The 26,161-nt window shown below is 37.2% G+C and overlaps 1 protein-coding gene across 2 annotated transcripts in view; it reads right to left on the bottom strand.

Annotated features, from left to right (window-relative positions):
* PPA2 (inorganic pyrophosphatase 2) overlaps nt 1–26,161 on the bottom strand; it is a 125,722-nt gene that overhangs the window by 64,958 nt on the left and 34,603 nt on the right. For both annotated transcript variants that reach the window (XM_036762889.1, XM_036762890.1), the window contains one exon: nt 1,343–1,469. In XM_036762889.1, coding sequence (XP_036618784.1) covers nt 1,343–1,469 — 127 coding nt within the window. The remainder of the gene's footprint in view (nt 1–1,342; nt 1,470–26,161) is intronic.

Here is a 26,161-nt window from a genome sequence, read left to right as displayed (position 1 = left end):
ACACAATCTTATTTTTGCTTCCATGTCACCTCCCCAACAGAATGTAAGCTCCTTGGGGGCAGGGGCTATTTCATTGTCTTTGTCTGCCCAGCACCTCGCATAGTGCCTAGTACAAAATGGGTACTTCAGAAATACTTAATGTGAAGCTAAATGGCTTGCTCTAAGTCCCACAATCTTGCACATTTTGGAGAAGGATTCAAGCCTAGGCACCTCCCAACTACAAACCCAGCAGTCTCTCCTCATTCCTACCACAGTGTCCTCACGGAGCAAGATACCTGGTTCAGTGTACAAAAGGAACCAGCTCACGTCATTTGCCTTGATTTCCAGTCACTTGTCTGAGGAACTGCTACCGCACTGGGAAAACTGGCGTCGTAGTAATTCATGGCTCTCCAGCATGTGCCGCTTTGGCAGACCATGACAAGGCACACCCGGAGCCATAGGACACCTGGTTCCTAAAGGTGGGGAAAGGGTTGGTATTGAAAGAGGAGGAAGGGGCAGCTAGGTGGCTCAGTGAGTAGAGCACCAGCCCTGGATTCAGAAGGACCTGAGTTCAAATCCGGCCTCAGACACATGACACACTTATTAGCTGTGTGACTTTGGGCAAGTCACTTAACCCCAACTGCCCTGCCTTCTCCATCAAAAAAAAGATATTAAAAAAAGAAATGAAGAGGAAAGGAGTAACAAGAGAAGGCAGAAGTCCAGAAAACGAAAACTGGATCATCAGTTTTGAGTACAGGACCCTGTTTGTCTTCACAGACAAAGAGATATGTTGTGGACAGAGTCCTTCCACGTCCTGCTCAGCCCTGAAGGTACATCTTAGCAAGAATAATGCTAAGGGTCTTCTGATATTCTTTCCTTACATTGTTCTCCCCCTTCCCACTTGTACAGTATCCTTTTCCCCTTTACCCAGAAAAGAGGGAAATTTCATGGGTGGGCTAATATGCCAATACTATTTTCCAAAACTGCCCTAAGAACTTTAAAAATTCCCATGAGCAATTAGAGTATCACACTTCTCCTTCAATTCTTAAAGCACTCTGACCTCTTAAAAGCTATAAATCCTGAGGAACTAGGCCACTAACACAGAGCACATACATTATGTCCAAAATATCATTTGGCTGCCTGCATCCTTTTCCCTCCTGCATCTCCCATCACTATGACACAAATCAGACACCATCTCATTACAATGCCTATTTCATTTAATACAGAGATAATAAAGTCAGACTACACAAGTCTGACTCTTAATTAAATAAGCTTCATGCAATAAAGGTCCCGTTTCAGCTCCCAGAACTTCTATCCCACCCTGATAGGTTGGTTCACTTTCCTGAAATGGTATAAGACTTACTATGGAACTTGGAGGCTTCTGGGTCATCCACACTAATAGCAATTAACTTCCAATCTGTCTCATTTTGGTCAATAAGGGCCAGAATTCCAAGAATCTTCACCTGGATAATCTCGCCACAAGCACGAACCTTCAGAAAAGAATTTCAGCATTAGACAAATGTTGGAAGAGTCTATAAAAGGATTTGGAACTGTTCAATCTTCTTTTTTAAACCACAGCAGAGAACTGCAAGTAAGGATCATCTACTACCGTGTCAATTGGTGCCTTCTCTAAAACTTCAGGCCCAAGCCTCTGAGTGGTCAGGTCACGTGCCCCAGGTCACCCAGCCAATATGTGAACCCACGTCTTCCAGACTCTGAAGCCAGCTCTCTATCTACTATGCCAGGCTACTATCTCCCTAAGCCATACAAAAGATTTTTTTAGGGGCAGCTAAGTGGCACAGTAAGTAGAGCACCAGCCTTGCAGTCAGGAGGATCTGAGTTCAAATCCAGCCTCAGACACTTGAAACACGAGTTGTGTGACCTTGGGCAAGTCACTTAACCCCAATTGCCCTGCCTTCCCCCTGGAAAAAAAAGATTTTTTTAAAGACTTTAGAAAGAACAATGATGAAAAGCTATATGAATTCAAAACAAATGAAAAAGGGGTGCCTCACAATACCTTTCATAGAATCAAAGTGCCTTGAGGACATATTAATGGGTCAAGACACTTGTTAAAATGTTGTACTTCCCTTGTTAACCAAAACAATGTGAGTCACCTTAGTGCTTTAACATCAAATACTTGATATCTGAACTTTGGAGATTGGCTCATGAGTTTTTGTAGTTAAAAAAAATAAAAAGGAAAAGTCAATGATCAGTACCCATTGGCCTTTCACAGATTTTATTCTGTGAGCTCCATGCCCTGCATATTCACATTCCTGGGATACCCAGTTTAGACAATGCACCTTAAGGGAATGATTCTTTCCACTCTCCCCATCTCTAATTAAACAGATTTTGGTTTAAACTTTTTACTGAACCCATGTAGTTTTCTCAAATATTATAAAGTCTTCAACAGTAAGCCCAGCAGATCTAAGTTATACAGAAATCCTTTCCCTGGTCTTACAGATATACAGTCAGACAGCAACTCTATTCAACAAAAAAAGGCAATAGCTCAAGTCCTAGTCCTGGCACTTGAGATCATATATTTAGAATTGGAAGGGACCGTAGAGGTCATCTAGTCCAGCCCCACCCCCCCTCATTTTACAGATGAGGAACTGGGAAACAGAGAGGTGGAGCAATTTGTCACACAGCTAGTTAGTAGGGGGAGAAAAAAGTTCAGAACCTGGGTATCCTAGCTCCCAGGCTAATATGACATAATTTTAATACTTTAGATATTCTGTAGCTCTGTAAAATACTGATTCAATATCCTTCCTAAAATGTGTTACCCAGAATTGAATGTAATGCTTTGGCTATGATCTAACTAGAGTAGAACATCACCTTCGTCTCCCCAGACAGGTACCTCTCCCAAGTGGAACATGCACAAGAGGTGGTAAAGAAGAGTCTAATGATGGTGGCAATTGGAGGCACTGATACAATTAGGCCTGAGGTAGAGAAAATGTCTGGTGCCAAGCCTCGAAAGGAAAGAACCATGCTCTTAATGACCGTGTCTGCATGGCTTTTGCCGGTCTAACCAAAGATACAAGAATCATAATTACCTGAGCCATAAACTTACGGCTACTGAGGACCTGTTTTGGAGTACCACTGAAACATCAGCCTCCTCCACTTGAAGTTTCATAATGCCCCTTCCTCTGATTGGTTGGTTGCTCCCAGAATATCCCTTTCTTAACCCACTCCCCCATCTCCATTCTACAACCCCCTTTCAGTTTTCTTTTATCTGTTTTATTCTCCCATTAGACTATAAGCTCCTTAAGGGCAGGGACTGTCTTTTTATTTGTATTTGTATTTATATTCCTGGTGCTTGGCACTGTGCCTGGCACATAGCAAATGCTTAATAAATGCTTGTTGACTAAGATTATATTGGCTTTTTTTGGCTGCCATATCACGCTTGTTGTCTCATACTATTGAGCGTAGTCCAGACCTCTGTCAGAACTGCTATCTAGCCAAGTTGTCCTTTCAAACCTAAGTGTAAAAAGTTTTACTTTCATCACTGTTTAATTGCATCTTATTTGTTATGGCCTATTGTTCTAACCCAGTAAGGACTTTCGAGATCCCAATTCTGCCATCCAACATATCAGCTATTCCTGCAATCATTATGAGATCGGTGAATCTAAAAAGCATAGGGTCTTATCCTCAATCCCACTCACCTGAGTCCTCTACAAAATAAATGACATACGACACACAATCATGCACACACAAGCAAATAGAAACACCCAAAAGAGTCGACTAGAATTTAACAAAGACCAACCAAAATAAGGAGTAAAATAAAAAAGAAAAGGATTGTCAATGAAACTTGAAAGATTTAGCTAACATTTAGATAGTGCTTTAAAGTCTGCAAAGCACTTTACGTGTTCTTATTTTATCCTCATGATGGCCATGTAAAGTAGATGCTTTTATTATTTACAAGTGGAGAAACTGAGACTGAGAGAGACTATGCAGATTGCCCAGGGTCATCCAACTAATGTGTAATAAAGGAGGATTCAAACAAAGGCCTTCTTAACTGTAGAATAAGTAAATTAGCTAACGTACCAGATATAAGGAATATAAAATGAAATCCTGGAAGACGTCCATAGAGATGTTGTTTGCTGACATTTGAAGAAATTAAACAAGAACTGAAAATGCTATGGAAATCACAAGACAAATAAAAGATTGTGAAGAAGGTAGAAAATTATATAATTAAGTGAGAATTAAGAGACAAAAAGAAATAGGAATTAAGAATATACAAGATTTTAGAATATAAAAAACTCAAAAATCTACAGAAGCAATGAAAAGCAGACTTAGTATAAAGGAAAATGGAATTAGGAATAACGCAAAGCAATGAAATTATTTTCCAGCTCTCCCTCCTCTCCCACTCCCCACAAGAATTATCCAAACTTTCTCAAAGCACATATATCCAAGTGATAGATGTGGAAGATAGTTTATAAAGCAGTAATACTGGAATTCCTGATATCCTAGATAAATTAGAAAAGAAAATTCTGGATACTTATTTCAGGAAATCAAACTGTCTAGAACTGATAAAAAAAAGTGAAATATAAGGGGGTACTCCTATGAGGCTGTCAATTTTGTGGACTGAAAGAGGCAATGACAAAGTTGAATGTAACTTTTGCTTCAAATATTTATCTTACAGAAACTATGGACACTTTTCTCGTCTCTTTAAGAGCCAGATAAAAGTGAACTTAGAAAGCTAGGAGAATGATTGTTAGGGTTGGCAGTTGACAAATGGCTTGATGTCAAGCTCGAATTAAAGCTATGTATAATTATAAATTACAATTATTAATGCAGAAGAGAGAAACTGTGTTTAGAATGTTACTGTTATGTTATGTTTGGATTGATAACAGAATTAATAAGAAGAAAATGCAGAAACCCTTTCAGGAGATTGACTTAAGACAAGACAAACTCATGATAAAACAAGATACAAATGGGCCACACTACCCAACAGAATGCAAAAGAACTAAATAACGAACTGAAAAGGAGAATCCAAAAATATGCTATTGGAAACATTAATTCAAAAAGATCTAAATAAATTGATAATGCAAGAGTAGTCAAAGATTTGTGATGCTACATTAAAATTACAAAAAGTAGGAGTGTCTTTAATCATGTAAGACAAAGCTGAATACCAGAAAATATTGAGAGACAAAGAAAGTCATTGCATCATGCTATATAAAATGAAGAGTATGTCAATCTTAAAAAATATTTATCTGATAATTACACAGAAAAATCCAAAAAGGAAATCTTTGAGGCCTTCAAGGGATCTTGGAAGTTAACAAGTCGAACTCATTTTACAGTTAAAAAATTAAAGTCCAGAATATTTTTTCCAGACAAATGACTTGTCCAAGGTCACACTGCTGGTAAGTTAGAAATTGAACCCAGGTCCTCTAACATGACATCCATCACTCTTTCCACTGCCACTTTTGCTTATGATTATAATCTCTAATAATTTCTTTTATTTTGTTGTCACAGCTAGAAATTCCTTACTGTATAAGTAGTAGTTTAGATCAGTCCTGCACAACCTGTGGCCCTCCAAAAATGTTTAAGAAAACATCCTCTACATTTTTGGCAGGCCACCCAAAATCCTTTGGCAGGCCAGCAGGCTGTAAGCATCCCATGGGCCACAGGTTGTGCAGGCCTGGTTTAGATGATAGAAATCTTTCCTTTATCTTACTGGGAAAATTTCTAGTGCTTCTGTGTTATAAATATGTTATATCTTATTTTTGGACAGATACTTTTGATCTTAGTAAGGAAAGGTCCTGCTAGTCCTATGTTTTTTACCATTTTAAACATAAATGGGTGTCATGTTTTGCCAAATCTTCTAAATCTATTGAAACAATCAGTTTATTCTTTAATTTTGCTTGTTATTAACATGATTTATTATATTTTTAGTTTTCTGAAAACTGAAATGTCCTCAGATTGTTGGTGTAAATGCAACTTGATCATAATGAATATTTTAAAATCTATTGCTATATGACCTCTTGGCAAACACTTTGATACTTTTATATCAATATTAACAAATAAATTATTGTTTATAGTTTGATTTCTCTCCTTTAGCTCTTCTAGGTTTTGGTTTCTGCATGATATTTATTTTATAGAGGGAGGTAACATACATTCTTTTTCTATTTTTGTAAACAGATTATATGATAAAGGGTTAATTGCTCTTTAAATCCATTTATAAATCTACCTAAATAGGTTTTACTTTATGAGGAGAGCATTTATGACTTTCTTAATTTCTCTTTTTGAGATTTGGTTGTTTACATTCTCCATGATTTTGTCGATCTGGGTATTTTATATTTTTGTAACTCTCTATCAACACTCTGTTTCTTTTCTTTTTTTCTTATTCTGTTAGTCTGTAATAGGATATAGTCATGTAAACTACTAGGGAAAAGGCTCTCTCTATGCTACAAGAATTTCTGGGAAAGCTTGAAAGACATTTGGTTAAGAATTTGGTCAATATCTTATGCCATTTGCCAAAATAATACCCAAGTAGACAAACAATTTTAACATAAAGACCTCAGTGAAAACAAATAAGGGTGGGAATAAAAGGTGGTATCTTTAATATTTGAGAGACTATTCATAAACAGGGAAAGAAAGGGGGGAACACACATATATATGTATATCTATTTATAAAATTTTTACTACCTACCACAAAAGCTTTTGCACAGAGTCAATGTAACTGGAATAAGAAAAGAAGTAGCTGACACAAAACAACAAGAACAACAACCTTTATACCAACTATCTCTGATAAAAGTCTAATATTCAAGTCAACACACATTTATGAGGTTCCTATCATGAGAAAGGCATTATGCTACATACTGGATTACAATGACCAAATGTAACCAGTCCCTAGCCTCAAAATGCTTACATTTTAATGGAAGGAAACAAAATGTACATGATTTACAAACTTAATATAAAGCAATACAAAGTAGTTTCAAGGGATCAAGGGATCAAGAAATGCCTAATGTAAGGGGTGGCAACTGAAATGTGCTTTGAAAGAAGCTTGAGATTCTCTAAGGCAGAGGTGAGAGGGAAGCACATTGCAGACATGAAGTCCCACTTGTGAAAAGGCACAAGAATATCATAAACAGGTAATAGCTAGCACACCAGTGGAACCAGAAGAGAGAGTGTATAAAGGTAAGTGATAGGAAATAAGATTGGAATGGTAGATGGAAGGCATGTTGAGTAGGAAACTTTAAATGCCAGGCTAACATTTTTTTTTAATCCTAGAGGAAGCCAGAGTTTTTAAAGATTTAAAGGGAGTAATTAAGGGTTTTTTTTTTAGTATGACTGACATGGTCAAATCCGTATTTAGGGAACATAATTTGCAGATGTGTAAAGAATTAATTGGGCAGGTAGATGGCACAGTGGATAAAGTACCAGGCCTGGAGTTAGGAAGACTCATCTTCCTAAGTTCAAATTTGGCCTTGGACACTTACTAGCTGTGTGACTCTAGGCAAGTGACTTAACTCTGTTTGCCTCAGTTTCCTCATCTGTAAAATGAGCTGGGGAAGGACATGAGAAACTACTCCAGTATCTTTGCCAAGAAAACTCCAAATGAGGTCACAAAGAGTCGGACACAACTGATAAATGACTGAAGGAGAGAATGAATTAAATAAAGAAGACACTCAAGGTGGAAAGACCAACTAGTGAGCTATTCCAGAGGAGAGGTGTGGAAGGCTGAAAGGTTAGAAGCTATATAAGTGAAGAGGGAATATATACAAGAGATGCTGTGGCAAGAGAACTGACAAGATTTGGCAATGAATGGATATGTGGACTGTGGGAGGGAGAAACTTCAAGCATAATCAAACAAGGTGTTTTGGAAGAATGTGTTTTGGGGGAAATGAAATGAGTTCCTTTTTGCACACATTGAATCTGAGATGCATATGAGACATCTAATTAGAGCTGTCCAGTAAGGATGGAGCAAACAAATGACGAAAGAATGAGGATGAGAGAACATTCCAGTGACAAGATTCTTTAACCTCAATGATAGTACTGCTACTTTGAGCAACAGGAAGAAAAAAAGAAAAAGAAAGAAAGAAAAAGAACAGGATACTTTCTACCCTGGATTATGCTAGCTTGATTTACCAGGCCACATCAGTTTCCAGTGGTACCATGTTTTCTGAGGTACTCCCTTTCAACTCAATTCAACATATATGTATAGATAGCCATAATACATAACAATACATGATCAGTGTATTTGAGATATGCAAAATAAGGGGACAAAAGTGGAGTCTAAGAGGGAAGCATAAAAGGCTTCATGGAGAAGGTGGTCTTTCAGTTGCACCTTTAAAAATTTTTTCCTTCTAGAGGTCATTTTATTTTTATTTTTTTGCAAAGAATATTTTGTTTTTTTTCCAATTACATGTAAAGATAATTTTCAACATTCATTTTCTATAAGATTTTGAGTTCCAAATTTTTCTTCCTCCCTCCTGCCACTCCTCAAGATGGCAAGCAATCTGATATAGGGTATACATGTGCGATCATGTTAAACATATTTCCACATTAGTCATGTTGTGAAAGAAGAAAGAGAACAAAAGGAAAAAACCACCAAAAACGAAAAAAAAGAGTAAAAACAGTATGCTTCAATCTGCATTCAGGCTCCATAGTTCTTTCTCTGGATGTGGATAGCATTTTCCATCATGGGTCTTTTGAAATTGTCTTGGATCATTGTATTGCTGAGAAGAACTAAGTCTGTCACAGTTGATCATCACACAATGTTGCTGTTACAATGTACAATGTTCTCCTGGTTCTGCTCACTTCACTTAAAGGATGGCAGGAATTCAACAGGTAAAGATGGAGAGGGAAGAATTCCAAGTATATAAATTAGCATGAGCAAAGGCACTTATCTATTCACCCAACAACCCCAAAAGCACAGGAATACACTAGCAGAGTTGGAAATAACTAGAACTACATTCCTGGGCTTCCAAAACAAGAATACAAGATAAAGCAAGAGGATTCAAAGATGGCTAGGAGATTCACAAAAGGCAGAAAGGAAGAAAAAATTCTAAACAAGAGGAGAAGAAAACATGGTATGCTTACTACTGTCTTTGGCTACCATTGTCTCTGTTTCTACTGTCATGATAAGCTACTCCAGAGATAACAAATTCTCAGGAAGGATATAGTTCAGCACCATACTCTGAGCCTCAAAACTTCAAGGAACAATAATTCTTACAAAATTAATAGTAATCTATCCTGTAATCAACATATACAAGCACATATTAAGCACCTAGTATGTGCCAGGCACTCTGCTAGGTGCTAGGTATACAAAAACAAAAAATGAAAAAAGTTCCTGCCTTCATGGAGCTTTCAGCTTAGCCAAGAAAGACAATATGTACATATAGTACTGAAAGAGCAGGGTCTCACACAGCCCAACCTCAATTAATATACCTAACAAGATGCTTTATAGTCTGATACCTCAGCCGGAGAAAATACCTCTTTGAGTTGTAGAATCAAGCAATCACTCAAAGGCATTAACTAGATTTGAATAATCTAGTTCAGGGCTGTCCAACTTTAGGTTATCTTAGGGCTGCATTAAAATAAAATAATTATTCGAGGGCCACGCCCAGAATAAAAAATTCAGTACACTAACAGAAAGTGGGGGAACACGCATCATCAATATGACAGGTGAAAGGGCAAAAGCAAACACAAAACAACAAAGCAACAACACAACAGCATAAAGGTAGGTGCATACTGGCTAGTCTACATCGTGTAGACGGAACACATCCCACAGATCAATTGAAAGTTCCGTGCAATATGTTCTGTCCGTAATACTGCTTAAAAACACCAAAGAAAATTAACATCAATGAGATTATTTATTAGTGATGGAATTAAAAAATCTAATATGCATTCCATGCAAATTATTATTTTATTTTTTCGCTCGTGAAAATTAAAACCCCCAGGTGGGCTGCATAAAATTGCATTGCGGACCACATGTGGCCCACAGGCTGTATTTTGGACAGCCTAGATCTAATTAATCGAGTTGGAAGTGAAGTGCTTTGAATTACTGGATAAAACCTTATGACAAAAGGTACTAGGATTAGTTGAAAGCATCTACACAGAAAAGGATTCCAGGAAAATTCTAGCAACTACTTAACAAAGGTAATTTTGCACCTGTAACCAGAAGCGCAGCAAAGAGAGGCAGAGAGGGAACCTAGTAGTTTCACCCTCTCTTCCTCCAATCCTCACTCCACTGACATCAGAGAGATGAATAATGAAGCTTTCCATCAGGATCTGAGAGAAGACATGGTAGACTCACCATGGAAGGCAGCTTCTAGGAGTGTGACCTCTTCAGGGTGGAGAATAGTGTAGCTTCAAGATTTTACAAGGGTTCTGACCTGCAGAACCAGAAACAACTCTGGAAAACTTCATGAGGACTCCACAAAGGGAGAAAAGGAATTCTAATAATCAGGATCTTTGAGTTTACTGGCCATGTGAGCTCTTTGAGCTAAAGTCCACTTTCCCCTGGACAGTATATGTGACTGTGAGAGAGCCTGTCCCAGACTCTTGGGGGAATGTTCACCTTACTATAATTGTAACTGTTCTTACTATACTTCCTTAATAAATAGTCATTTCTAAAAGCCAATGAACTATATCTGTATCACTGATAATCAATAAAGAATATACTGGGGCGGGGTGCGGTTCATGAGCATAATACTAAAAACCACACCCCCTCCCCAAACCCTTCAGGGTTTGACCTTTAAAACCCAGAGGGGAGGCATGATCAGCTACCTCCCCACTGGGGTCCTGTGTTAGAGGGAAAGAAGAATGAGCCACAAGAGGGTGCTACTTAAATGTATTCATAGTAGATTCAATGTGATGGGGAAGGGTGCTAGCATCTGTGCAGAGGGGTGATCAGGAATTGTTTCAAGTAGAGAGTAACACTTGTCCAGTCTGAAATGAAACTTGGGATTCTGAGAGATAGAGGTGAGAAGTCAATTTAGTTGCAAAGAACTACTTAAAATTTTAAAACTCATTAGTCAAAACATTTCCTCAAAAGCAGAATCATAGTCCATGACTATTTTTATTTGGCACCAAGGAAAACTGACAGTTAAAGGAGCTTTCAAACTGGTACAAAAATCAAAGTGACTGGGCTATTTATAGGCCCTGAAATTTAAGATCTATACCAGCAGTAGACACTGACTAGACCAAAATAGAGTCATACACATCATTTTAGACTCCAAAGAATTCCTGCAATGTGGGGAGGAAAAGATTTGAAATATTTTTAACTGAGGCATCAACTATATTTAATTCTGATTTGTGATACCTAGTTTCAAGTCCAAATTGCTTAGCTACAAGTGGAAAAGACCTTTTTTAAGTATTTAAAATAAATCTTGGGGGGAAAGGGTCATTTTCCAGTATTTGAATATAGAAGATAAAATGTGACCCCAAAAGGCTGGGAACATTTTTAATGAATAGGCAAAACAGCTTTCATCAAATGCTCAACATTTTTAAGAGAATTCCAAGAAGGGCATGATGTTCTTTGTGGCACAAAAGTTATTGATCAAGTTTACTTACATGAATTATATGTGTCTTTTATAAAAAAAAATTCCAGCTATTCATAAAATTTTACAAGTTGACTGTATCAGTGTGAACTTCCTAACAATTCATTCAAAATAAAAGTCTAAACATTTTAAAAACACAAATGTAAAAGACAAAGTGTAAATTATACTTTCAAAGATTCCTTTTAGAGAAAAAGGAAGCATTATTGAAATTTTACTTGAAACACACAATCAAAAAACTAAATCATTTCGGCATATTCAGTATATTTGCAAAATGTTACTGAATGGCATGAAATATTATTATGATAGTATAAAAAATAAATTGTTGTATAGCATATGCACAAAATCTAATTTTTACAAGACAAGTCCAATCACATTAATACAATATCCAGAACTCTCGATCAGACAGAATAAATCTTAGAATCTCATAGTTGCAAAAGATCTGAGAGGTTATCTAGTCCAACCTGAATGTTAAAATTGTACAAAGCAAAATATGGATCTCTGAGGCACTCACTCCATTGAGAATGACTACTTTTTTAGTGCAGTCATTCCGTTAGATTTGAACTGACCTAATCATAAGCACAAAAGCAGAAATCATTAAAATCAAAGAACATATAAACAAAATTGAAAAAAAACTACACAGCCAATAAATAAAATTAAGCTATATTTTTAAGAGAATAAAATAGAAAAAACCATTCACTAATTTAATCAATAAAAAAGAGAAAACCAAACTATATAGACAAAAATGAAAATGAGGAAACCACAACACATAGATGAAGAAATAGAGAAAATTAGAAGCTACTATACACAGTTAAATAACAACGAAACTGAAAACCTAAATGAAATGGATAGACCTTTACAAAAAATTAAAAAAAACACCTAAATGAACAAAACATGAAATATAGAACCTATGCAGCCTAATCTCAGAAAGAGAAAATGAATATGCCATAAATGAACTCCCAAGGAAAAAAAAAAGCCAACATCCAAATGAATTCTGAATGAATTATCTTAGGCATTTAAAGAACAAATAATCCCTATGCTATTATATAAACTGTTCACAAAAAGTGAGAAAGACGGTACTTTATGAGTCTCTAATGAAACAAATATTGGCCTTGAAACTCAAAAAGAGATATAAAGCAGAGAAGGAAACCCAATGTTTGCAAAAATAAGAAAAAACTATTAGCAAAGAGCTGAACTTTGAATGAAGCTCAAGATTCTAGTTTCTAGTGGCTACAAGAATATACTGAAAAAACATTCATTCTGATCAATTTGCATTTATGTCAGGAATGCAAGGGTGGTTCAAGATCAGGAAAACTATAATCAAATGATCATATAACTAGACATAAGGAAAGCTTTTTAGAAAAAAATAGCACTCATTTTTGCATAGAAATAAAAGAACTTTTCCACAAAATGATCTAAACTATCAATCTACAATCATGGGCTAGCATTATCTGAAACAGAGAAATAATAGAAGTTTTTCCAACAAGAATAGGAATAAAGCAAAGACAGGTGTCCGAATATACTTGAGGTTTGCAAAGTTTTTATACACCAAATACTTCTAATAAAAGTAAAAGTAAAAAATACATAGCAAACTCATAGAAAAATAAAACCAAGAGTTATTCCCTAATTCATGAGTTATCAAGGGACATAAAAAATCAGAAATGTAAATTATAAATTACCATATGAAAAAACTACCCCAGTCACTAATAATTCAAGTTAATAAGCATTTATTAAGGACTTACTATGTGCACTTAATAAGAAACTGTGTTAGGTGCTACGGATACCAAAAAGTATAAATAAAAATAGTCCCAACACTTAAGTAACTTATATTCTACTAGGAAATTAAGAGAAATGAAAATTAAAACAACCGAGGTCTTACCTAACACCTATCAAATTAACAAAAGTGAGAAAGGTTAAAAAGTAACTATTGGAGGGTCTATGGGAAATCAGTTAAACTACTATGTGGTTGCTGATCTGTAAACTGGTCCAACATAATCAAGCAAGAAAATATATATAGACTTCAACTCAGTGATACCACTACTAAACATAAACACTAATGAGGTTAATGACCAAAGTTTTGATATATACTAAAATATTCATAGCTGCATTTTGATAGTAACAAAAAGCTGGAGACAAAGTAAATGTTCTTCTATTAGGAAAGGACTGAAAAAATTATGGTACTTGAATGTAATACAATCCTATTGCACCATCAGAAACGTCATGTATGAGGAATTAGGAGAAACATGTGAACAAGGCACACAATGATTACAATTACATAAGTGAAAACATTAAAAAATCATAACTGCCACTAAATGCAATGACTAGTTCCAGAGATTAGACACTTCTCAGAAGGGTGTTAGAGAAGTGGTGAACTATAGAAGTGTAATATCACATATCATAGGAGATGCAGCTGCTTTTTAGGTAGGTTTACTTAACTGTTTTTCTTTGTTGTAAAGGAGAATTATATAGGATACGGCCTTTATCAGAAAGTGGCTGGTGTGAAAAACAAAAGGCATCAATAACACATTAAACAAAAAACAAAATTGAGGCCCTTTCAATTAAGTTTCCTGCCAGCCTCTATAATACAAACATTTTATGGTTAGAGTATTCTTTTACAAAATTAAAAATACACTAAGGAAACTAAAGCATAATCTTTAGCCATCTTTTTCATATGCAAGGAAGAGAAACTAATAATTGCTAAGATTTTTTCCAAAGCACATTTCATTATTTAACTGCTAAAATTGTATAATATGATGAGGACAATTCTGTGCAGATCATGTTACCATTTCTATTTAAACATAATTTGACTTCTTCTATTTTCCCAGACCATAAAATGAAATTTTTGGTATTTTTCAAGCATGCTGATGGTGAAATAAAAATAATAGGTGGATTCAATTCAGCTTGGCTCAAGAAGTGCTTATTGAGAGCCTATTATGTGCTTAGCATTTGTTAGGCACCTTAAGGGATTAATTCACACAACAAAAATAATAAAATGAAAAAGAAAGGAAGGAAGGGAGAAAAGAAGGAATAAAGGGAAGGAGGAAGAAGGATATAGATGTTGGAGGTATATATAGTCAAGAATATCAAAGAAACTAATAAAAAAATGTAAAAGAGGGAGGTTTAGCAGTACCAGATCTTGAACTATATTATAAGGCTGTAATTATCAAAGCTATCTGGAACTGTCTCAGAAACATATAAATGTGACCTTTCCTCAATGTTACAAAGATGTAGAACGATCTACACAAGGTATTAAAAAGTGACTATTAATTTCCATCTACCTTGCTCTTCAGAGAGTGTCAGTTAATGAAGATTGGGGAAAGTTTCAGTGTATGTACAGCTCATACACATAAGCATTCTTAACTAAATTTTGTTTTTATTTTTAGCCATATTATGTTACTTTATCAAATGCATAACTAATCTCTCAGTAGAAATTCATTTGACAATAGTGTGGCCTTGATGAATGAGAAGGGGAAAAGACTTGTTTTTTGCCTATGTAAAAATGACTCATTTGTTGGGAATCATAATTCTCTATCTAATATTTTTGTGGTAGGTCTCCTTTTGATCAGGAAAAAATTAAAATGTTTTGTATTAAAAAAAATAAATAGAAACAGATCAGTAGAACAGAGTAGACACAGAATTTACAGCAGCAAATAAATATAATAACCTTGTATTTGACAAGTGTAAAGACTTAAGTTTGGGGGATGAAAATTCATTATTTGGTAAAAATTGTTAGGAAAACTGGAAAGCAGTCTGGCAGAAATTGGCCGTAGACCAATATCTCACAACATTTACCAAGATAAAGTCAAAATGGATACATGACCTAGATATAAAGAGATATTACAAGAAAATTTGAAGAACATGGAATGTATTCATATATTTATGAATAAACAAGAGATAGAGAGCAGTGTGAAGTGTAAAACAGATAATTTCAATTAGTTTAAATAAAAAATGTTTTATATAAATAAAACAAATATAGCCAGGATCAGAAGGAAAGCAGAAAATTGGGGGAAAAATTTTATACAGATTCTCAGATAAGGCTCTCATACCTCAAATATAAAAGAACTTTGTCAAATCTATAAGAATAAGAGTCATTCCCCAGTTGATAAATGCAGGCAGTTTTCTGATGAAGAATTCAAAACAATTTATAGTTATGAAAAAATGCTCTCTAAATCATCGATTAGAGAAATACAAATTAAAACAACCTTGAGATACCATTTTACACCTAAAAGATTGGCTAAAATGATTGAAGAAGTGATAAATGTTGGAGGGGATGTAGAAAAACTGGGACACTAATTCACTATTGGTAGAACTGTGAACTGATCCAACCATTTGGGAAAATTATGCCCAAAGAGTTATTAAACTGCCTATTCCCTTTGACCCAAGATGACTGGGGAAAAAGAAAAAGAACCCATATGTTCTAAAATATTTAAAGTAGCTCTCTTTATGGGGGCAAAGAACTGGAAATTTCAGGGATGCCCATCAACTGAGGAATCACTAAGCAAGTTGTGGTATATGATTGTGGTGGAATACTACTATTCTATAAGAAATGATGAACTCAATGATCTTAGAAAAACATGGATAAAAAAATAGACTAACTTAAATGGCAAAAGAGCTCCAAAAAGCAAATGAGGAGAAGAATGCCTTGAAAGGCAGAATTAGCCAAATGGAAAAGGAGGTCTAAAAGACCACTGAAGAAAATACTACCTTAAAAATTATATTGGAGCAAGTGGAAGCTAGTGATTTTATGAGAAATCAAGATATTATAAAACAGAACCAAAGGAATGAAAAAATGGAAGACAATGTGAAATATCTCATTGCAAAAACCAATGACCTGGAAAATAGATCCAGGAGAGATAATTTAAAAATGATTGGACTACCTGAAAGCCATGATCAAAAACAGAGCCTAGATATCATCTTTCAAGAAATTATCAAGGAGAACTGCCCTGATATTCTAGAGTCACAGGGCAAAATAGAAATTGAAAGAGTCCACCGATCGCCTCCTTAAATAGATCCCAAAAAGAAATCTCCTAGGAATATTGTCGCCAAATTGCAGAGCTCCCAGATCAAGGAGAAAATATTGCAAGCAGCCAGAAAGAAACAATTTGAGTATTGGGGAAACACAATCAGAATAACCCAAGATCTAGCAGCTTCTACATTAAGAGATCGAAGGGCTTGGAATACTATATTCCGGAGGTCAATGGAGCTAGGATTAAAACCAAGAATCACCTACCTAGCAAAACTGAATATCATGCTCCAAGGCAAAATATGGACTTTCAATAAAATAGAGGACTTTCAAGCTTTCTCAGTGAAAAGACCAGAGCTGAATAGAAAATTTGACTTTCAAACACAAGAATCAAGAGAAGCATGAAAAGGTAATCAAGAAAAAGAAGAAGAAAAAGAAATTGCAAGGGACTTACTAAAGTTGAACTGTTTTGTTTGCATTCCTACATGGAGGGATGATGTGTATGATTCATGAGACCTCAGTATTAGGGTGGCTGGAGGGAATATGCATATATTATATGTATATATACATATATATATATGTTTATGTATGTATGTGTATATGTGAGTGTGTGTGTATGTATATATGTATGTGTGTATATATATATATATATATATAGAGAGAGAGAGAGAGAGAGAGAGAGAGAGAGAGAGAGAGCAGGCACAGGGTGAGTTGAAGATGAAGGAAAGATATCTAATAGAAATAAAATCAAATTAAGGGATGAGAGAGGAATATATTGGGAGAGGGAGACAGGGAGAGATGGAGTGGGGTAAATTATCTTGCATAAAGGTGGCAAGAGGGGGTGGTTCTGTAGGAAGGGAGGAGGGGGCGGGTGAGGAGGAATGAGTGAATCTTGCTCTCCTCGGATTTGGCCTGAGGAGGGAGTACCATGCATACTCAATTGGGTGTCTTTCCCCACAGGAAAAAAGGAGGAAGAAGATAAAAGAAAGGGGGGATGATAGAAGGGAGGGCAGATGGGGGTGGAGGTAATCAAAAGCAAACACTTTGGAGGGGGGACAGGGTCAGGGGAGAGAATTCAGTGGGGGGGGATGGGTTGGGAAGGAGCAAAATATAGTTGGTCTTTCGTGACATGAGTATTATGGAAGGGTTATACATAATGATACACATGTGGCCTATGTTGAATTGCTTGACTTCTTGGGGAGGGTGGGTGGGAAGGGAGGAGGGGAGAGAATTTTCGTCTCAAAGTTTTAAAAACAGATGTTCAAAAACAAAAAAAAAAGTTTTTGCATGCAACTAGAAAATAAGGTGCACAGGCAATGGGGCGTAGAAGTTTATCTTGCCCTACAGGAAAGGAGGGGAGGAGGGGATGGGAGGGGAGTGGGGTGACGGGGGGGGGGGGGGCGCTGACTGGGGAATGGGGCAACCAGAGTATGCACCATCTTGGAGTGGGGGAATGGGGGGGGTGGAGATGGGGAGAAAATTTGTAATTCAAACTCTTGTGTAAATCAATGCTGAAAACTAAATATATTAAATAAAAAATAAAATAAAATGTCTCCTCAGTATTAACTGTTCCATCTTGAAAAAAAAAAGAAAGAAAAACATGGATAGACTTGCATTAAATAAAATTTTTTAAAAAACAAAGCACAAAATGAGCCAGAACCAAGATAACACTTTATGCAATAACAACAATATTGTATTAAGAACAACTTTAGTGACCAAATCATTTTGACTACTATAAATAATCAAATTAACTACAAAGGACTATAAAACTATGAAGGAAAATGCTATCTGCACTCAGGGAAAGAACTAATAAAGTATACAGAGAATGGTTTCACATAGATATATATATATATATATACACATATATATATATACATACATGTGTGTATGTATATATATATGTATGTACATATTTGTGTCTAATGGTAAGTCATTTATAGGCTAGGGGGAGGGAAGAAAAAAGGAATGTTACTTGATAACTTTACTATATATTTAAAAGGAATAGCAAGTTGTACATAACAGATTTGCACTTTTATGTACCATCATCTTTTTTTCTATTCTACTATGTTATGGAAATGCTTGTTTTATTTCTTAAGTTCAGAATAAAATAAATAAAATTTTTAAAAGAGAGATAATATATACAGAGCATTTATTAAGAAATTAGTATATACCAGGCACTGTGCTAATTACTGGAGATAACAAATATTACCAAGCTAGACAGTCCCTGCCCTCAAAGAACTTACAGTTTAATAGGGGAAGACAACACATAAAAGGGAAACAGAAAGCACGTGGGGACAATCACAGTGGCATGGTATGAGATGACCAGGAAGTGAAGAAGAGGATTACTTCTAGGCAAGATAAGGCTTTTCTTATCAATCATAGCTCCTTAGCCAAGGGGGTCAGTCTAAGAGGGATGAGGATGATGGCCAGAATGTAAGCATCATAATTTGGGCTAAAGCATATTAACACGAAAAGTAGGCATTCATAGCAATTAGGATGGGGAAAATGAAAACGGTTTAGGGAAGACCTGATGTCAAATGAAGCACTTAAGACATACTGAAAATGCATGGGATTTTTATAGCCAACGAGGAAATAGGATGGCATTCCAAACTGGGGAAAATGGCATAAGCAAAGAGGGACAAAGGGGAAAGGATGAAGGTATTTGCAGAACACCATGAACAGTCTGGCCCTACAGGAGAAGATGCTTGGACAAGAGTAAGAGATAAGCTTGGCTTTCCATTTAATATTGTTTTAGGTGAAAAAACTTAATTACAGAGAGTCTCAAATTCTAAAAGGAAGTATTTGAACTTAATCAAAAAGGGAGACCCTATAAGTTCTTGAGAAGAATGAAATACTGAAAGGAGAGACTAGTCAGGAGGGTACTACAGTAATCCAGATCAGGCAGTCAGGGACTTGATTAAGATCCTAATGATGATAGAAATGGAGAGGGAGGAAAAACCCCTAATCATCCTTCAAAGAAAAAAAGACAATGGCTTTGATATTGGAACTGATCAGACATTTAAAAATTAAAGAGAGGGAGAATTTGAAAAAGAACTCTAAGTTTCAAGACTGGATAAATGGGAGAATGGTAGCACTGTTCAACTAATGAATCTAAAAGCATTTATTAGATGTCTACTATATGCCAGGCAAGGAGAGTAATACAAAAGTGAAGCAATCCCTGTTTTCAAAGACGGCTACATGTATACAGATAAGTAAACAAGCAGGGGTGTGTGTGTGTGTGTGCGCGCGCGCGCGCGTGTGCAAACTACAGTGAATTGGAGATCGGAGATTCTAACAACCAAAAGAATCATGAGGAAAGGTCTTTTTAAGGTCAGGCAATTTGACGTGAGCCATGAAGAGAGCAAGGGGTTGCTACCATAGTGTCCAGCACATAATGCTTAATAGTGCTTAATAAAAGCTTGTTACATTAAACTGAATGAGGTATCAAAGTAGGATTGAAATGGAGGACTGATGAATATGAAGGGCAGTTGTAAGTATAGTTTAATGGGATCCATCAAGACCAAACAACTAGGCCCCAAAACAGATATCAACTGCAGAGCTCTATAGCTAACTTTATCTTGTTCAACATTGTTTATCAAGGACTTAGACAAAGACCTAGAAATCATGCCAATAAAATTAGCAGATGACAGTTCTGAGTGGGATAACAAATATATTTATGACCAAGAATAATAAGATGAAATTTAAAATGGACAAAGGTGGTGAGAGTCAGCATGACAGGATAGACAGCTAGCCTCAGAGTTAGGAAAACCTGAGGATAAGGGTGATAAGAGGCAGTGTGGCCTAGTGGATAAAGAGATGAACTTGGATCAGTGTCAGGAAGATCTGAGATTAGGTTCCACCTCTGCCATATGCAGGTCTGGTACAGTCCCTCTCAGTTGCTCTTAAGTTGTTGAGAAGATGCCAATCCATAGTTCTTCACCAAGAGTTCCCTTTAGTGATGAAATCACATATTTGCTGCACATATTTTCATACTTTTTGACACACTAATCAGCTTTATTGATTTATTTTCTTTTTTTTTTCATTAAAGATAGCATTTATTACATAAGATAGCTCCCTAGGAGGGGTAGGAGACCAAGGGATAAATGGAGAAATTTTGTTGGTATTAAAAAAAAGATATAAATGAAATGTTTTTTTAAAAAAATATTCCATCCTCACCAAAAAATGGTAAAATCCTAAATTTACATTTAAGAATTTCTTGCACAAGTAGAAAATATGTGAAGAGGAAATGGGTTGATCCGGCTCCATTCATTAATTCCTATATTCATTAAGTACCTACTTAACAGCAATTTATGTTAAATTTAACATGGTTCCTAGGAATGGGAATTAGGGCTAGTCTTATGTATTAACATGTACAATTTGCAAATGGAAGTGCACAGTGAAATCTCCCAAGTTTATAAATGACACTAGTTTCTTCCTGGTGGCAAAATGGCAGTGACAACTATGTTAGTGAGCAAAACAAGGAGCAAATGAGCTTTGACACAACCAAGAGTAAGGTAATACATTTAGCAGAGAAAAAATCTAAACTGTGCACATGGGATGATGGCCTCTGAGCTAGCAGGTATGATCCAGAGATCTCAGAACCTTCACAGGCTTTTCACTAAAGCTTTGACCCAAATGTGGTCCTTCAGCCAAGAGACCAATGGAATGTTAAGGCATCAACATGAAGGATACAAGGAACAAAAAGAAAATATTATTCTACTCTTGTTCAAAATCATGGTTCCACATAAAGGCTTCCCCACTGATTGGAGCTGTGTGAAAACTGAAATAGTGTGCCTTATGGGTTAGAGAGTTCCTTGGCACTGGAAGTATACAAGCACAGACTGGAAGACTAATTATCAGGGATGCTCAAAGTAAGTTTCCCCAAGCTCCATTCCAACAGTAGAATGAATTTATTTCTCCAAACTGTACCTGGAATTCCAGGTGCCATTCTGGTCATTGGACCTTAAGAAAAACATAAACATGCTAGAAACACTTAAATACTTCAGGACTTCAATACAACAGTACAAATACAGACTCTATTAAAAATATTACAATGCCGTCAGAGTTGGAAGGGCCCTCACCTGGGGCAGCTCACTCATTTCACTTTTAGATACCCTGGCAGGGAAGTTTTTCCTTTATATTGACCCAAAATCTGTCCCTCAACCTTGGATTTGAGTGAGGGATCAAAGTCAACTGCAAGTCATGCCATCATTTTCCTAATGTCATGGTCCTCTTCGAAAACGGACAAACACAACAATAAGCCCCTCAACCACTTCTAAGCTTTACGCCTGGTTTTGCTCTCCATGGTCAGGCAAAACAAAGCTGTTTTCTACTTAATGAGCATTCAGTTAATGAAGATAACTCATATCCCCACCACTATACTTCTCTAACCACAGGGTAAGCACCCTCAGTACCTTCTCTAGGATAAACACCCTCAGTTCCTTCACTTAACCTTCATATTGCATGACCTCAATGCTCTTCATCCTCCCAGTTACCTTCCTCTGGACCCTCTCCAGGTCATTGATACTTCAACAGATCTTAGATCTTGTCCATACTGGTACTTTCTCCAACAGTACAAATCACAATTCTCTTGTCCATTTTTTTTTTTTATAAATCTTCCACAGGGGATCAACTCTCCATGCTGAAAGCCTCCTCCAGGTCTTGTAACACTTCACAATTACCACTCAGGCTGTCCATTGCTCACTCTTACCATATGACCTGCCCATTTCTTTTTCTAAGCATACATTTCCTATCCCTTACTTCACGATTCAAGGGGTGTGAAAGAGCTGAGCTCATCAATAGGGCCTCAGGGCAAGAATTCAAGAGCTAAAAGGGTTAAGGCCTGCAAAGCATGGTCACTAGGCCAAGTGTGGAGCCAAAGGAGGCACTCAATATTAAGGAGTCCCAGATTCTAACAACTTTACTGGAATATCTCTGCATGCACGCATGCTCTCCCAGTCTCATCTCCATACAATCCTACCAGTTTTTCAAGGCTCACCTCCAATATGACCTGCTTTGTGAAACCTTCACTGATCCTCCCTCCCCCACCCCCCAAGATGTGACCTCTCTATCCTCTGAATCAATCAATCAGTAAGCATTTAATAAGCACCTGTTACATAACAGGCACTATACAGGTGAAGCTTGGTGGTGAAATACCAAATCAAGCAAGCACTTCCTTTCCCTACAAGGAGCTTCTATCCATGAACTCACACACAGATAAGTAAATACAAGCTATATACCCGTACGCAGTGATGGGGGGGGGGGGGGGGGGGGGGAGGGGAGTGTGCTAACAAATGGAATTAGGAAAGGCCTCATGAAGGAGGTAATAATTAAACTGAGCCTTGAAAGGAGGGAAGGGCTTCAACAAGTAGACTAGTCAGGGAAGCACTCAAGGCAAAGGGGGGGAACACAGTTTGGATTCAGTCAAAGGGCCACACTCGAGGACTTAGAAGGCCATACCATGGCTTTGAGGCCACAGACTCCTGAAAGGCTCCAAGGGCAGCCTGTTCAAAGGCACACAGCAGAGATGGTGACGTTGTAGAGAGTGAACAGCAAAGAAGCCAGTCTAATTGAAGCAGGTTGGCTAGACTGGCTGTGGCTCATCATGCCCGAGCAGGAATAACGTACAGTCAGCCTGGAAAGAACTGGTTGCAGCCAAACTGTAAGAAGCTTTATGTGCCAAACAGAGGCCCTGGCGCGGGATCCAAAAGGCAACGGGGAATCACCGAAGCTTCTTAAGCAGGGAAGTGACATGGCCAGCCTGGCACATCAGGAAACGGTTCAAGGTAACAGCTATAGGGAGGATAATTTAGAGAGGGAAGAGACTAGATTAGGGAAACCAACTAGGAGGAGTCCAAGTGAGAGATGATGAGGGCCTGGACTAGGCTGGTTGTGGTGGGAGTAGAAAGAAGGAAAAAAATACAAAACAATTCGAGGGAGGCAGAGTCAACAGCTAGGTGGTGCAATGGATAGAGCACCAAACCAGGCCTAGGGTCAGGAAGACCTGAGCTCAGATCAGGCACCTATTAGCTGTGTGACCCTGGGCAAGTTATTTTACCTTAGTGGGCCTTAATCTCCTTCACTGTAAAATGAGGATCATAAGAGCACCTACCTCTCAGGCCTGTTGTGAGGACCAATGAGGTATTTGTAAAGGGCTTAGCAAACTGCCTGACACATAGTAGGTGCTTCACAAACACTAATTTACTTTCAGCCTGCCAACCTTGGCAGTCCACTGGATGTGGGGTGTGAATGAGAGTGAGGAGTCCATTACAGCTCCTGAATACCCATAGAGCACTAGGTACTGTTCTTATAATACTTTCCATTTTCATTGGGAACATAGTTCTTTGTAGAGTTGTCTTAACAACCCTCATCTTACTCATCTTTGTAGCCCAAGCAGGGCTTTTTATAGGGCACCCCAGATAGTAGGTATTCAACAGTTGTAGAGTAAATATATTTAGTTCATTAAATCAACCTGATCTAAATAGTCTAATTTTATTCATTTTTTTAAATTTAAATTCAATTTAAAAATTAAATATTTTATGTTTCTAACTATGAGTTAAAATAATTACACACATTTATTGTTCATAAGAAATATCCAGTTTACCTAAGCTTGTTGTTTTAGATAAATAAAACAATTTAAATGCTTTCTTGATAATTACAGTTTTCCTTAGTATAACAAAACGTATCCCAAATATCCATAATTAACTTGTTAAACTGGAACCAGATCCCTCTCCAAGTACATGATTGAATTTGCATTGGTAAATAAAATAACTAAATCAGAATTAAGTTCGCTCATATAAAAAACACACTATGACATTTCCAAAAATCAAATCTATATCTGAATTTTAATTTGGACATATATGTATATATATATACATATATATATATATATGTATATGTGTGTGTGTGTGTGTGTGCGTGTGTGTATGTGTGTGTGTGTGTGTGTATATACATGTATGTATACACATAACACAGCAACATAATATTCGCGGGAAAATGACTGATTAAATTGATTTTTCCTGACAAGTGATTAGAACCAAGGATTGTTGATTCAGGCGAATAAGGACAAACTATAAAAACGAGGGTTTACATCTAGAATGATAAGAGCTAAGAAAGGATACAACTGAAGTCTATCAAATTAATGAAAAGTATAACTTAAATGAACATAGACATTTTATCAAATTTCAACATACTAAGACAGGGGAGCATCACCCTGAAGCTTGAAAGAGGGGACATTAAAGTTAATAAAATAACAATAATTTTACATGAGGTAGGAAACCCTGACTTCGCTAGCATATGCTACTCCAGGGGTGGAGAACCTGTGGCCTCCAGGCCACAAGTGGCCCTCTAGGTCCTCAAGTGCAGCCCTTTGCCTGAATCTAAACTTCACAGAACAAATCCCCTTCATAAAAGGATTTGTTCTGTAAAACTTGGATTCAGTCAAGGGGTCACTGGGGACCTAGGGAGCCACATGTGGCCTCCAGGCTGCAGGTTCTCCACCCCTGTCTTCTAAGCTCCAGTCTTGCACACCACTTGTCTTTTCGCCAGCTCCAAATGGAAGTCCCCATCTCAAACTCAACACGTTCAAAACAACTCATTATCTTTCCCCCCAAATTCTCCCCTTTTCTGGCAAATGGCTTGCAACCTCAGTGTCCTTCTCAGCTTCTTGCTTCCCTTACTCCACATATCTAAATTGTTGCCTACCTGGTCATTTCCACCATCACATCTTTGGTATGCCCTTCTTCTGCTCAGACAGCCATCAGCCTCGTTCAAGTTCTCATAACCTCTCTCCTGAAGACCTGAAACAGTCTGTTCACTGGAGTCTCTGCCTCAAGCCTTTCCACCCAAACGGGGTCACAAAGAGTCAGACATGACTGAAATGACTGAACAACAACAGAGTAATCTATTTGCTATCCTTCAAAAGTGACACTCTGGCTCCTGTATCTTGCCTTTAAACTGGCTGTCCCCTCATGCCTAGAATGTTCTGATCCCTCATCTTCACCTCTTCACTTTCTTGGCTTCTTTCAACATTCAATGCAAAACCACTTATTTTCAGGAGTCCCTTCCTAGTTCCCAATTACTAGGGTCTTTCCCTCCCAGATTACCTCCCATCTGCTACTTGGTGTGCATCTTGTACGTACCTAGTTATTTGTCTGTTGTCTTCCTCACTGGCAAATGAGCTCCTTGAGGGCAGGGATGGGTTTGGGGTTTTTGTTTTCTTGTTGCCGTTATTTTGCCTTTCTTTGTAACCCAACCGCTAGCACTGTGCCTCTGATTCTACTACCTTCGTGTGACCTACGACAAGGATCTTCCCTGGGCCTCAGTTTCCTTATCTGTAAAATGAGGGGATTGGATTCTGATGACTTCTTAGGTCCCTTCCTATTCTAGGTCTGGGATTCTATTATCATGTCCGGTGTTTGACTCTTCCTGATTCCATTTGGTTTTTGTTGTTATTTGTTGGCAGAGATACTGGAGTGGTTCGCTATTTCCTTCTCCAGCTCATTTTACAGATGAGGAAACAGAGGCAGAGTTAAGTGACTTGCCCAGGGTCACACAGCTACTAAGCGTCTGAGGCCAGATTTGAACTGGCATCTGCCTGGTTCCAGGGCTGGCGCTCTATCCACTGCACTACCTAACTGCCCTTTACATCACAAGGCTTCATTTAATGCAAATGTAAATATTGCATTTTATTAGTAACTGGTGCAAAAGGTAGTATTTA

Source organism: Trichosurus vulpecula, chromosome 6 (assembly GCF_011100635.1).
Source record: "Trichosurus vulpecula isolate mTriVul1 chromosome 6, mTriVul1.pri, whole genome shotgun sequence".
Lineage (NCBI taxonomy): Eukaryota > Metazoa > Chordata > Mammalia > Diprotodontia > Phalangeridae > Trichosurus > Trichosurus vulpecula.
The sequence above is the reverse complement of the archived record's forward strand: the minus strand, read 5'-3'. Positions and strand labels throughout refer to the sequence as shown.